The 15,095-nt window shown below is 46.8% G+C and overlaps 1 protein-coding gene across 1 annotated transcript; it reads right to left on the bottom strand.

Moving 5' to 3' along the window:
* Positions 1-10,033: 10,033 nt before the first annotated feature.
* LOC109768401 (probable ascorbate-specific transmembrane electron transporter 1) lies at positions 10,034-12,270 on the bottom strand. The gene is made up of 4 exons (XM_020327120.3): positions 12,106-12,270; positions 11,540-11,588; positions 10,692-10,891; positions 10,034-10,566 (listed from the first exon to the last, which is right to left on the bottom strand). The coding sequence occupies exons 1-4, from the start codon at positions 12,268-12,270 to the stop codon at positions 10,309-10,311; spliced, it is 672 nt and encodes a 223-aa protein (XP_020182709.1). The 3' UTR covers positions 10,034-10,308.
* Positions 12,271-15,095: the final 2,825 nt, after the last annotated feature.

The following is a 15,095-nucleotide window of genomic DNA, read 5'->3' as shown; positions in this document are numbered from 1 at the left end:
CAACTCCCGGATACCGTAAGAGTGCTTTGGGTGTGCCAAACATCACAACGTAACTGGGTGACTATAAAGGTGCACTACGGGTATCTCCGAAAGTGTCTATTGGGTTGGCACGGATCGAGACTGGGATTTGTCACTCCGTGTGACGGAGAGATATCTCTGGGCCCACTCGGTAATGCATCATCATAATGAGCTCAATGTGACTAAGGCGTTAGTCACGGGATGATGCATTGCGGTACGAGTAAAGAGACTTGCCGGTAACGAGATTGAACAAGGTATTGGGATACCGACGATCGAATCTCGGGCAAGTAACATACCGATTGACAAAGGGAATTGCATACAGATTGATTGAATCCTCGACACCGTGGTTCATCCGATGAGATCATCGTGGAGCATGTGGGAGCCAACATGGGTATCCAGATCCCGCTGTTGGTTATTGACCGGAGAGGCGTCTCGGTCATGTCTGCATGTCTCCCGAACCCGTAGGGTCTACACACTTAAGGTCCGGTGACGCTAGGGTTGTAGAGATATATGTATGCGGAAACCCGAAAGTTGTTCGGAGTCCCGGATGAGATTCCGGACGTCACGAGAGGTTCCGGAATGGTCCGGAGGTGAAGAATTATATATAGGAAGTCCAGTTTCGGCCACCGGGAAAGTTTCGGGGGTTATTGGTATTGTACCGGGACCACCGGAAGGGTCCCGGGGGTCCACCGGGTGGGGCCACCTGTCCCGGAGGGCCCCGTGGGCTGAAAGTGGAAGGGAACCAGCCCCTAGTGGGCTGGGGCGCCCCCCTTGGGCCTCCCCCCATGCGCCTAGGGTTGGGAACCCTAGGGGGGAGTTCCCCCTTGCCTTGTGGCCGCCGCGCCCCTTGAGATCCCATCTCTTGGGGCTGGCGCACCCCCCCCCCAGGGGCCTATATAAAGGGGGGGAGGGAGGGCAGCACACAACAGCCTTGGGCGCCTCCCTCCTCCCCTGCAACACCTCTCTCTCTCTCGCAGAAGCTTAGCGAAGCCCTGCCGAGACCCGCTACATCCACCACCACGCCGTCGTGCTGTTGGATCTCCATCAACCTCTCCTTCCCCCTTGCTGGATCAAGAAGGAGGAGAAGTCGCTGCACCGTACGTGTGTTGAACGCGGAGGTGCCGTCCGTTCGGCACTCGGTCATCGGTGATTTGGATCACGGCGAGTACGACTCCGTCATCCACGTTCATTGGAACGCTTCCGCTCGCGATCTGCAAGGGTATGTAGATGCACTCCTTTCCCCTCGTTGCTAGTAGACTCCATAGATGCATCTTGGTGAGCGTAGGAAAATTTTAAAATTATGCTACGATTCCCAACAGTGGCATCATGAGCCAGGTCTATGCGTAGTTACTATGCACGAGTAGAACACAAAGCAGTTGTGGGCGTTGAGTTTGCCAATTCTTCTTGCCACTACTAGTCGTTTCTTGTTTCGGCGGCATTGTAGGATGAAGCGGCCCGGACCGACCTTACACGTACGCTTACATGAGACTGGTTCCACCGACTGACATGCACAAGTTGCATAAGGTGGCTAGCGGGTGTCTGTCTCTCCTACTTTAGTCGGAACGGATTCAATGAAAAGGGTCCTTATGAAGGGTAAATAGAAATTGGCAAATCACGTTGTGGTCATACGTAGGTAAGAAACGTTCTTGCTAGAAACCTACAAACCACGTAAAAACTTGCAACAACAATTAGAGGACGTCTAACTTGTTTTTGCAGCAAGTGCTATGTGATGTGATATGGCCAGAAGATGTGATGAATGATATATGTGATGTATGAGATTGATCATATTCTTGTAATAGGAATCATGACTTGCATGTCGATGAGTATGACAACCGGCAGGAGCCATAGGAGTTGTCTTTATTATTTTGTATGACCTGCGTGTCATTAAATAAACGCCATGTAAATTACTTTACTTTATTGCTAAATGTGTTAGCCATAGAAGTAGAAGTAATCGTTGGCGTGACGACTTCATGAAGACACAATGATGGAGATCATGATGATGGAGATCATGATGTCATGCCGGTGACGAAGATGATCATGGTGCCCCGAAGATGGAGATCAAAGGAGCATGATGATATTGGCCATATCATGTCACTATTTGATTGCATGTGATGTTTATCATGTTTTTGCATCTTATTTGCTTAGAACGACGGTAGTATGTAAGATGATCCCTTATAATAATTTCAAGAAAGTGTTCACCCTAACTGTGCACCGTTGCGAAGGTTCGTTGTTTCGAAGCACCACGTGATGATCGGGTGTGATAGATTCTAACCTTCGAATACAACGGGTGTTGACGAGCCTAGCATGTACAGACATGGCCTCGGAACACACGCAATACACTTAGGTTAACTTGACGAGCCTAGCATGTACAGACATGGCCTCGGAACACGGAGGACCGAAAGGTCGAGCATGAGTCGTATAGAAGATACGATCAACATGGAGATGTTCACCGATCTTGACTAGTCCGTCTCACGTGATGATCGGACACGGCCTAGTTGAATTCGGATCATGTTTCACTTAGATGACTAGAGGGATGTCTATCTGAGTGGGAGTTCATTAAATAATTTGATTATATGAACTTAATTATCATGAACTTAGTCTAAAATCTTTACACTATGTATTGTAGATCAAATGGCCCACGTTGTCCTCAATTTCAACGCGTTCCTAGAGAAAACCAAGCTGAAAGATGATGGCAGCAACTATACGGACTGGGTCCGGAACCTGAGGATCATCCTCATAGCAGCCAAGAAAGATTATGTCCTAGAAGCACCGCTAGGTGAAGCACCAATCCCTGAGAAACAAGACGTTATGAACGCTTGGCAGCAGCGTGCTGATGATTACTCCCTCATTCAGTGCGGCATGCTTTACAGCTTAGAACCGGGTCTCCAAAAGCGTTTTGAGAAACATGGAGCATATGAGATGTTCGAGGAGCTGAAACTGGTTTTTCAAGCTCATGCCCGGGTCGAGAGATATGATGTCTCCGACAAGTTCTTCAGCTGTAAAATGGAGGAGAACAGTTCTGTTAGTGAGCACATACTCAGAATGTCTGGGTTGCACAACCGCTTGTCTCAGCTGGGAGTTAAACTCCCGGATGACGCGGTTATTGACAGAATCCTCCAGTCGCTTCCACCAAGCTACAAGAGCTTTGTGATGAACTACAATATGCAGGGGATGGAAAAGACCATTCCCGAGGTATATTCAATGCTGAAATCAGCTGAGGTAGAGATCAGAAAAGAACATCAAGTGTTGATGGTGAATAAAACCACTAAGTTCAAGAAGGGCAAGGGTAAGAAGAACTTCAAGAAGGACGGCAAGGGAGTTGCCGCGCCCGGTAAGTCAGTTACCGGGAAGAAGTCAAAGAATGGACCCAAGCCTGAAACTGAGTGCTTTTATTGTAAGGGAAGTGGTCACTGGAAGCGGAACTGCCCCAAATATTTAGCGGACAAGAAGAAGGCCGGCAACACCCAAGGTATATGTGATATACAAGTAATTGATGTGTACCTTACCAGTACTCGTAGTAGCTCCTGGGTATTTGATACCGGTGCGGTTGCTCATATTTGTAACTCAAAACAGGAACTACGGAATAAACGGAGACTGGCGAAGGACGAGGTGACGATGCGCGTCGGGAATGGTTCCAAGGTCGATGTGATCGCCGTCGGCACGCTACCTCTGCATCTCCCTACGGGATTAGTTTTAAACCTCAATAATTGTTATTTAGTGCCAGCTTTGAGCATGAACATTGTATCTGGATCTCGTTTAATTCGAGATGGCTACTCATTTAAATCCGAGAATAATGGTTGTTCTATTTATTTGAGAGATATGTTTTATGGTCATGCCCCGCTGGTCAATGGTTTATTTTTGATGAATCTCGAACGTGATGTTACACATGTTCATAGTGTGAATACCAAAAGATGTAAAGTTGATAACGATAGTCCCACATACTTGTGGCACTGCCGCCTTGGTCACATTGGTGTCAAGCGCATGAAGAAGCTCCATGCAGATGGACTTTTGGAGTCTCTTGATTACGAATCATTTGACACGTGCGAACCATGCCTCATGGGTCAGATGACCAAGACTCCGTTCTCCGGAACAATGGAGCGAGCAACCAACTTATTGGAAATCATACATACCGATGTGTGTGGTCCAATGAGTGTTGAGGCTCGCGGAGGATATCGTTATGTTCTCACTCTCACTGATGACTTAAGTAGATATGGGTATGTCTACCTAATGAAACACAAGTCTGAAACCTTTGAAAAATTCAAGGAATTTCAGAGTGAGGTTGAGAATCAACGTGACAGAAAAATAAAATTCTTACGATTAGATCGTGGAGGAGAATATTTAAGTCACGAATTTGGTACACACTTAAGAAAATGTGGAATAGTTTCACAACTCACGCCGCCTGGAACACCTCAGAAAAATGGTGTGTCCGAACGTCGTAATCGCACTCTATTGGATATGGTGCGATCTATGATGTCTCTTACCGATTTACCGCTCTCATTTTGGGGTTATGCTTTAGAGACTGCCGCATTCACTTTAAATAGGGCTCCGTCTAAATCCGTTGAGACGACACCGTATGAGTTATGGTTTGGGAAGAAACCTAAGCTGTCGTTTCTAAAAGTTTGGGGATGCGATGCTTATGTCAAGAAACTTCAACCTGAAAAGCTCGAACCCAAATCGGAAAAATGCGTCTTCATAGGATACCCTAAGGAAACTATTGGGTATACCTTCTACCTCAGATCCGAAGGCAAGATCTTCGTTGCCAAGAACGGGTCCTTTCTAGAGAAGGAGTTTCTCTCGAAAGAATTGAGTGGGAGGAAAGTGGAACTTGATGAGGTGATAGTCACCCCTTCCGAACCGGAAAGTAGCGCAGCGCGGGAAAATGTTCCTGTGGTGCCTACACCGACTGGGGAGGAAGTTAATGATGATGATCATGAAACTTCAGATCAAGTTACTGAACCTCGTAGGTCCACAAGGACACGTTCCGCACCAGAGTGGTACGGCAACCCTGTCCTGGAAATCATGTTGTTAGACAACGGTGAACCTTCGAACTATGAAGAAGCGATGGCGGGCCCGGATTCCGACAAATGGCTAGAAGCCATGAAATCCGAGATAGAATCCATGTATAAAAACAAAGTATGGACTTTGACTGACTTGCCCGATGATTGGCGAGCCATAGAAAATAAATGGATCTTTAAGAAGAAGACGGACGCGGATGGTAATGTGACCATCTACAAAGCTCGACTTGTCGCTAAGGGTTATCAACAAGTTCAAGGGGTTGACTACGATGAGACTTACTCACCCGTAGCGAAGCTGAAGTCCGTCCGAATCATGTTAGCAATTGCCGCATACTATGATTATGAGATATGGCAGATGGACGTCAAAACGGCATTCCTTAACGGCTTCCTTAAGGAAGAGTTGTATATGATGCAGCCGGAAGGTTTTGTCGATCCTAAGAATGCTAACAAAGTATGCAAGCTCCAGCGCTCAATCTATGGGCTGGTGCAAGCATCTCGGAGTTGGAACATTCGCTTTGATGAGATGATCAAAGCGTTTGGGTTTACACAGACTTATGGAGAAGCCTGTGTTTACAAGAAAGTGAGTGGGAGCTCTGTAGCGTTTCTCATATTATATGTGGATGACATATTATTGATGGGAAATGATATAGAATTCTTGGAAAGTATAAAGGCCTATTTGAATAAGTGTTTTTCAATGAAGGACCTTGGAGAAGCTGCTTATATATTAGGCATCAAGATCTATAGGGATAGATCAAGACGCCTCATTGGTCTTTCACAGAGTACATACCTTGACAAGATATTGAAGAAGTTCAATATGGATCAGTCCAAGAAGGGGTTCTTGCCTGTATTGCAAGGTGTGCAGTTGAGCACGGCTCAATGCCCGACCACGGTAGAAGATATAGAAGAGATGAGTGTCATCCCCTATGCCTCGGCCATAGGGTCTATTATGTATGCCATGCTGTGTACCAGACCTGATGTAAACCTTGCCGTAAGTTTGGTAGGAAGGTACCAAAGTAATCCCGGCAAGGAACACTGGACAGCGGTCAAGAATATCCTTAAGTACCTGAAGAGGACTAAGGATATGTTTCTCGTTTATGGAGGTGATGAAGAGCTCGTCGTAAAGGGTTACGTCGACGCTAGCTTCGACACAGATCTGGATGACTCGAAGTCACAAACCGGATACGTGTATATTTTGAATGGAGGAGCAGTAAGCTGGTGCAGTTGCAAGCAAAGCGTCGTGGCGGGATCTACATGTGAAGCGGAGTACATGGCAGCCTCGGAGGCAGCACAGGAAGCAGTCTGGATGAAGGAGTTCATTACCGACCTAGGGGTGATTCCCAATGCGTCGGGCCCGATGACTCTCTTCTGTGACAACACTGGAGCTATTGCCCTTGCGAAGGAGCCCAGGTTTCACAGGAAGACCAGGCATATCAAGCGTCGCTTCAACTCCATTCGTGAAAGTGTTCAAAATGGAGACATAGATATTTGTAAAGTACACACGGACCTGAATGTAGCAGATCCGTTGACTAAACCTCTCCCTAGGGCAAAACATGATCAACACCAGGACGCAATGGGTGTTCGATTCATCACAATGTAACTAGATTATTGACTCTAGTGCAAGTGGGAGAATGTTGGAAATATGCCCTAGAGGCAATAATAAATGGTTATTATTATATTTCTTTGTTCATGATAATTGTCTATTATTCATGCTATAATTGTATTGTCCGGAAATCGTAATACACGTGTGAATACATAGACCACAAAGTGTCCCTAGTAAGCCTCTAGTTGACTAGCTCGTTGATCAACAGATAGTCATGGTTTCCTGACTATGGACATTGGATGTCATTGATAACGGGATCACATCATTAGGAGAATGATGTGATGGACAAGACCCAATCCTAAGCATAGCATAAAAGATCGTGTAGTTTCGTTTGCTAGAGCTTTTCCAATGTCAAGTATCTTTTCCTTAGACCATGAGATCGTGCAACTCCCGGATACCGTAAGAGTGCTTTGGGTGTGCCAAACGTCACAACGTAACTGGGTGACTATAAAGGTGCACTACGGGTATCTCCGAAAGTGTCTGTTGGGTTGGCACGGATCGAGACTGGGATTTGTCACTCCGTGTGACGGAGAGGTATCTCTGGGCCCACTCGGTAATGCATCATCATAATGAGCTCAATGTGACTAAGGCGTTAGTCACGGGATGATGCATTGCGGTACGAGTAAAGAGACTTGCCGGTAACGAGATTGAACAAGGTATTGGGATACCGACGATCGAATCTCGGGCAAGTAACATACCGATTGACAAAGGGAATTGCATACGGATTGATTGAATCCTCGACACCGTGGTTCATCCGATGAGATCATCGTGGAGCATGTGGGAGCCAACATGGGTATCCAGATCCCGCTGTTGGTTATTGACCGGAGTGGCGTCTCGGTCATGTCTGCATGTCTCCCGAACCCGTAGGGTCTACACACTTAAGGTCCGGTGACGCTAGGGTTGTAGAGATATATGTATGCGGAAACCCGAAAGTTGTTCGGAGTCCCGGATGAGATCCCGGACATCACGAGAGGTTCCGGAATGGTCCGGAGGTGAAGAATTATATATAGGAAGTCCAGTTTCGGCCACCGGGAAAGTTTCGGGGGTTATCGGTATTGTACCGGGACCACCGGAAGGGTCCCGGGGGTCCACCGGGTGGGGCCACCTGTCCCGGAGGGCCCCGTGGGCTGAAAGTGGAAGGGAACCAGCCCCTAGTGGGCTGGGGCGCCCCCCTTGGGCCTCCCCCCATGCGCCTAGGGTTGGGAACCCTAGGGGGGAGTTCCCCCTTGCCTTGGGGGGCAAGGCAACCCCTTCCCCCCCTTGTGGCCGCCGCCCCCCTTGAGATCCCATCTCTTGGGGCTGGCGCACCCCCCCCCAGGGGCCTATATAAAGGGGGGGGAGGGAGGGCAGCACACAACAGCCTTGGGCGCCTCCCTCCTCCCCTGCAACACCTCTCTCTCTCTCGCAGAAGCTTAGCGAAGCCCTGCCGAGACCCGCTACATCCACCATCACGCCGTCGTGCTGTTGGATCTCCATCAACCTCTCCTTCCCCCTTGCTGGATCAAGAAGGAGGAGACGTCGCTGCACCGTACGTGTGTTGAACGCGGAGGTGCCGTCCGTTCGGCACTCGGTCATCGGTGATTTGGATCACGGCGAGTACGACTCCGTCATCCACGTTCATTGGAACGCTTCCGCTCGCGATCTACAAGGGTATGTAGATGCACTCCTTTCCCCTCGTTGCTAGTAGACTCCATAGATGCATCTTGGTGAGCGTAGGAAAATTTTAAAATTATGCTACGATTCCCAACAGGCCGGCCTCCTTCTCCCTCCATCCTTTATATACGTGGTCAGGGGGCACCCCATAGACACACAAGTTGATCATTGATCTCTTAGTCGTGTGCGGTGCCCCCCTCGACCATAATCCACCTCGGTCATATCGTTGCAGTGCTTAGGCGAAGCCCTGCGCCGGTAGCTTCATCATCACCGTCATCACGCCGACATGCTGACGAAGCTCTCCCTCGACACTCTGCTGGATCGTGAGTTCATGGGACGTCACCGAGCCGAACGTGTGCAGATCGCGGAGGTGTCGTACTTTCGATACTAGGATCGGTCGATCGTGAAGACGTATGACTACATCAACCGCGTTGTCATAACGCTTCCTCTTACGGTCTACGAGGGTACGTGGACAACACTCTCCCCTCTCGTTGCTATGCATCACCATGATCTTGCATGTGCGTAGGAATTTTTTTGAAATTACTACGTTCCCCAACAGCCACCCCCCTGGCTGGCTGCAAATCTGGATCGCCATGGGTGAGCACCTCACCGGGGAAGCGGTCCCGAGCCAAGGGAGGGTAGTGCGCCATGGTGCACGGCAGTGGAGGGGGGATGCGAGAGGAGGAGCTCTCGCGCGACGACTGGTTGAGCACCGTAGGAATCGGATCTCCGCGACGGCCACGAGAGGGAGGAACGGGGCACGCAAGAGGAGCGGTGTGGGAGTGGCAGTCTCGAGCGATATGCCCAAGGTCCAGCAGATGTGGCAGCGAATCTCGCCGGGGCACTTTACTTTGAAGTGGCCCGACTCCAAGCATTTAAAACAGCGCCCCACCAACCAGCGGGGAATCCTAGGCTTGGAGTTATTCGGCTTGTTGACGGCGGAGGAAGCGTGGTCACAGTGGTGACGACGACAATTCAGCACATCGATCCAGCCACCGTTGTCCGGTTCCAGATCCTCCGTGGCGGGACGAGAACGGCTCGGGAGCGGCGCCGCAGAAGAGGACGAGGCCGCCGCCGCAGCAGGAGCGCTATCTGGCTGACGGCAGTCGGAGTGACGTGCCGGCGGGTGGGGCTGTGGGTGGGAGCGTGGGCGGCGGAGCCGATCGTTGGCGGCGGAGGGAGGAGCGCGGGTGCGAGGAGACCGTTGGGAGGCCATCAAACGGTCCAGTCACACAAATGCATATGTTATCGTGTACTTTCAAAGTAGGTTGCCGAAGATATTTTTAGAAACCTATGGCAATACTTTAGAGGCAAAATGAGCTTTACGCAAATAAACCCGTAGAGCCTTTTTCTTGACTAATCCCTTTGAATGTACTCGCATTTCTGTTAACCTTTCGGTGTAACTTGTGAGTACATTCATATACTAATTTGCAACCTGTTATGTGCAGAAAACTACGATGAAGACGTCGAGCAGAGAGTAGAACCAACGACCTCCACCCAACTAGTCTGTGGTGTTGGCGGCAATGCTAGGTTCACGGGGAAATTTTTTACAGGATCAATGGACTGGCTGAGGTGGGGATTTGGGATTGAAAGTTGGGGATGAGGCGGGGCCCACCCCACTGAAAATCAGGGGAAGAGAGATTAGTTAGTTGGAAAGATTAAGTAAAGCTCCGTAATCGTCCGTGCATGTAGGATTTTCGATGGTGTTGGTATGACTCCTTGCATAGAGTACTTTTGGGACTTCCACTATTATTTGAACCAGCCTACGGGCAGAGTGATGCAATAAATACTCTGGATCTGCATTTTGATGGACTATATAAATGACGTGTGGTTCTTATACTACTACTGCAGCTACTACTACCACGAGACACCAACCATGCTAGACATGTAAAAACATGTGAAAGTTTTCTGATTGGACGCTTTACATTTGCTCACTAAGTGAGATCCGCCGATGAATAATTAAGTCAGCAATCCTTTTTCTTCTCCCCCAGACCGATGCCTAGGCTGCAGAGTTGCAGTAAGCTAGTATCTTGACGGAAGGATGACGGCTAGGACAACGGTAACACCAAACACGAAGATGGAGATCCCAAGGAAGTTGATGACGAACGCCTCGCTTGGATAGTCGTTGCCGGGGAAGATGTACTTGGCGAGGCCGGTCTCAGCAGTGCAAACGGCCATGAGGAAGATGACGATGCCGAAGAAGATGTGCCACGGGGCGTAGTCAGCCCTCATCGTCATCATAGCCCCAGGGAACACAAAGTACACGAAAGCCACCAGCCACTGCACAACCACGTTCGACACGTACATGAACTAAGCAAGTATCTTTGGACTGCCGATATACTGAAATGACTTGTTAATCTTGTTTGAAATTTCAAGGAATGACAATATGCAATTGATTGGCATACCTGAAGGGCATAGAGGCCTATGGTGGCTATTCCCAGCCAGGAATGCAAGGAGTGGATGTCGGGGAGGCCGGCGTCGCGGTGGAACTTGACGGCGGCGTACAACCCGACGGCTGCGAAGCCCAGGGAAAGCAGATGCAGCAAAAGGTGCACCGCCTTCCTTGCTGCACGCGGGCCCAGCACGATCCTGTACGCCATCACCGCTGCACATCGATCAATCGTCCATTGCAAGCAATCTAGGTGAGTCTTTTTAGTTTGGAGGAAACAAAACAGCGTATGAATATTGAAGAGTACATGAATATAATAGGATGATGCAGTTGCCAACATGGAATTGCCTCTCGACTCATTTCTACGCCAAAATGATATTCCATTCTTTTTTAAAGATAAGAAAAGATACTCCACCAGATATTTAGTTTCCTTTAATATCCGAGTTGTTAGTTAGATTATTTTCTCTTTTACAGTTAACTTTCTAGTTTGCCTGTTTAGTAGGCTAGTCTGTTGTTCCATGTTGAGCTGATGTTTAGTGTTAACAGGTCTTCACCTTGTGGAAGGTGTTTCGATATCGCCCCGCAAAAAATAGGTGTTTTGATATATCGAACACTTTCAATAGATTTCCTGTTAATGCTCCAGCTTGCCACTCCCTCCCCCTCCCCCTGTTGTTGGTTGGTGTAACAAACATTCTATTTCAGTTACGCAAGTAATGGAAAGAGGGTTGACCCGGTTGGCAAAAAATGTAGTTCCCTCTAAAAACGAAAGAAATGAACCTTTTGCTGCATCTACATGGAGCTTTCCTCTTAACTCCTCATTCTACATTTTTTCCTGTGAAAATTCTCTAAATTGAATGAGTTTACCTTCTCCAGTGCAAATGACAAGGCCGATGATCATGAAGAGGGGGTGTGCCTATCAAAATAAAACAATCAAAGAATCATTAGGCCTCTTCCAATGCATCAGTGCTTAGGTGAGGTGCTATGTACATTAAAATGCATGCAGCCTCGACGGTGTCCTCTTCTCAGCGGTGTGTGCGGTCGTGTTGGTGCCAGATTGGCCGGGTGCCCTTTCTTGAGGGCGTGTTGTAACGGTTTTCGCACGGGTTTCCATTAATTAACCGGGCAATTCTATTCTACCTTTTTTTAATGAACCAGGCCCTAAAGGACCGCGTTTCAAAAAAGAAAAAAGCTTAGCAACCAATCTCCCCAGCAAAAAGTAAAAACACTATTGGCAGAAAAAAAAACATTGGGATTCTTTTATGCCACTTCTTTTAGCTAAACCCGCCAAGAAGCTAAACACAATTGGAATTTATTAGTCCCTATCTGGTGTGTTCCCAGTAAAGAAAATAGAACTGCCTCACTTAGGTCCAATTTGGGTAATTAAGCGAAACATATCCCCTCGAGAGTTGAGCAGAGTTTGTGAGTTTTACCGTGTAAACCAGCTGCGGGATAGAGCCCATCTCCCAGGTGACGCCCTCCCTGAAGTGCAGCACCCATACGAGGGTGAGCGTGAACACGGCAGCGGCGAGCAGCTGCGCCATGACAATCATCGGCAGCGCCGTGAGCCGGAAGCTGGCGCCGCTCTTAACCGGCATGGCTTCCCTGTCACTGACTCACTTGCCAGGGCAGGGACGTCGTCGGCACGGCAAGGCGATTAGTGTCACGGCAACAGAGGTGTGCTACTGCCAAAATAGTCTCTGCGTAGCGCAAGCTCGACGAAGACTGGTTAAGTAGAGGGCGCGTGTGGGTGGAGGAGCCTCCAAGGCAGAGCCGGGTCAAGGGACAACTTTTCTGCGTGTGTGCGGTTTTGGCCATTTGGCCGGCCCCCAAGCTGGTATAGCAGGTGAATATATTTTCTTTTCTTTTCTTGCTGTCTGGTTGTGTTTGGTGTGACCGTCGTCTGGTGTTTGGACGGCAGAGAAACAGCAACTGAGAGGGCTGCGTCATCCAGGTAAGACAAGAAGAACGGTGATGGTTTGATCGACAAACGTTGAGCCAGCACAAGCTGTTGGAATATCTCGACAACACCGGCTGCCACGCGCTATTCCTAGGCCGTACCAGGCGTTTTTTCCCCATTGACGCAGACAAATTTGCATCCATCCATATCGCACTGCGTATACATTCAGGTCATGCATCCTGGAATTAGTAATTGAAGTGCCTGTAGAGAGTTCAATGTATAGGTATGTATGACCTCGGTAACGAAGGCAAGCAAGAGGACAAACTCGGGCAACCAGAAAGTTAGCTCCGGCGACCTCCTTGCTAATTTAGTAGTGGCAAATCGGCCCAAGTCAAAGACGAAAAAAAGAGATACTCCTGCTGTAGCGTGAACTCTCTTCTAGGGTTCCCTGCCACTCGCCGCACCGCCGTCCATCCGCCTCGTCTCCTATGGACTTTGGACCATGGAGGTGCGGAGGATCCCGGCCTTTGCTTACAGGAGAGCTTCGTTTTTAGGTGTTTTTCTGAGTTTTTTTAGGGCTTGTGTCATGTTCAAGATGACGAGGCGGTGGCGACTTCTTGAACATGGAATAAGGTTTTCCCGCCTTGCTCCAGTCTCGGTGATGCTTCAATTGTTGTTGGAACGCGTGCGGAGATGTGTCTCCGGTGGATCTCGTGGGATCGGGTCGGCGTTTGTCTTCGGTGGGTCCACCTGGATCTGGTTTTCGTTCTTATACGTCTGTGTCTCTATAGGTTTGATCCTTTCGATCTACACTTCTCTTCATCGGCGGCATTTGTTGTTCTGGTGTGCAGGTCCTATATATGGCCTTAGCTCGACGACTTCCCGACTGTCTACTAGGACAATGTTTGTCTGGCTCCGACGAAGGAGGGCGATGACGCTGGCGCGCCTTCCGCTCGCTTCAGTGCTTGTAGTCATCGCTAGGTGGTCTACTGACCAAGATATAAATTTTACTTCTAGTGTTCTTTGTACTACCTTGATAGTTGATAAATAGATCGGAAGATTTCCCGCAAAAAGAAAACAATTTAGCTATATGTAAGCTGTCAGTGTTTAAAATTTAGGTAGGTCGACTGTTTTGACCGTTGAAGCCTGTTACCCGTTGCTTGTTTTTTTTAGTCGTTTTTCTTTTTATGGGTATTTTTAGGATGTTGGGTGAGTATAAATGTATACATGCAAGTGCCGCACAATTAGTCTCTAGATTATAGTGAGGTGCAAAATTTTCATTATTATACGCTTATTCTTTGCATATTACAAAAAAGTGCAATTTCAGTGCAAAGTTGTGTGCAAGATTTTTTTAGTTTTGATTTCATTTTCTTTCTTATTAAAGGGTTAGGATAGATGGATTGAAATTCAATTTTATTTTAGTTTCAGTTTTCTTTGCTCTTTAAGGGCAATACGATGTTAGTAATCTATTCTTTTTTAGAAAAGTTTTTTGCTAAAATTCCAGTATTATATATGCTTACTTTCGTATTATAAAAAATTAAAAAAGTTCCATTGTATTTTTTAAAGTTTCAATTTGCTTTCTTTTTAAAGGGTACCAATGTCACTAATTTATTCTTCATTTAAAAAAAATTATGTATAAGTATAGACACAAGTACTACAAGTATGTTTGTAAATTATACTAGATTGTGAAAATTTGGAATTCCAAAAAGAAAATGATATTTTTGGGTGCAAACTTGGACAAATGCTCTTAGTGCTTTTAAATTTTCGTCCCGAAATAATTCATGGAAGTCATGAAAAAAATCAGCACTCCAAAAATGCTTTCGTATATACCGATTTTGGAACATCGATTTTAGTTTTTTTACCACGACTTCCAAAAATGTCATTTTTTAAGAAGTTTTTGCAAGCACAGCAAACTTTTGTCAAAGTTTGCACAAAAAAATCCAGAATGTTTTGAATTTTTTTATTTACTTTTTTTGGATTTTACTGTTCATTAGGGAGCATTTGAGCTCGGGACTACATACTCCGTGTATGCGAAAATTGCATATTATAGGCTTATTTCCATATTAGAAAATGTGCGTTTTTACCGCAAAGTTGTGTGCCTTTTTATTCTTCTTAATGGAGTTGTGTGCCTTGTTTATTCTTCTTAATGGGTAATACCAATGCCACTAATTTATTTTTTCTTAGAAAACTTCATTATTTTGATTTTTTAGTTTTGTTACATTTTACTTTCTTCTTTAAGGTTAATATCATTATGTTACTTTCTTCTTTAGTTCTGAAAACTTCGTTATTTTACTTTCTTCTTTAAGGTTAAATGCAAAAATTCATTCCTTTTTTGAAAACTTCTTATTTGTGAAAAATGCACTACTATATGTTCGTTCTTACGCATTATGAAAACTCCTATTTTTGTGTAAATTGTGTGCAAATTTGGTCATTATTTGTCTTAGTTGCTTTCATTTCATTTGTTTTGAAAGGGTAATACCAATGCCAAAAATTCATTCGTCATTAGAAAGCATTGTTTTTTGT

Source organism: Aegilops tauschii, chromosome 3 (genome assembly GCF_002575655.3).
Source record: "Aegilops tauschii subsp. strangulata cultivar AL8/78 chromosome 3, Aet v6.0, whole genome shotgun sequence".
Lineage (NCBI taxonomy): Eukaryota > Viridiplantae > Streptophyta > Magnoliopsida > Poales > Poaceae > Aegilops > Aegilops tauschii.
Note: the sequence above shows the minus strand (reverse complement) of the source record. Positions and strands in the feature narration are given on the sequence as shown.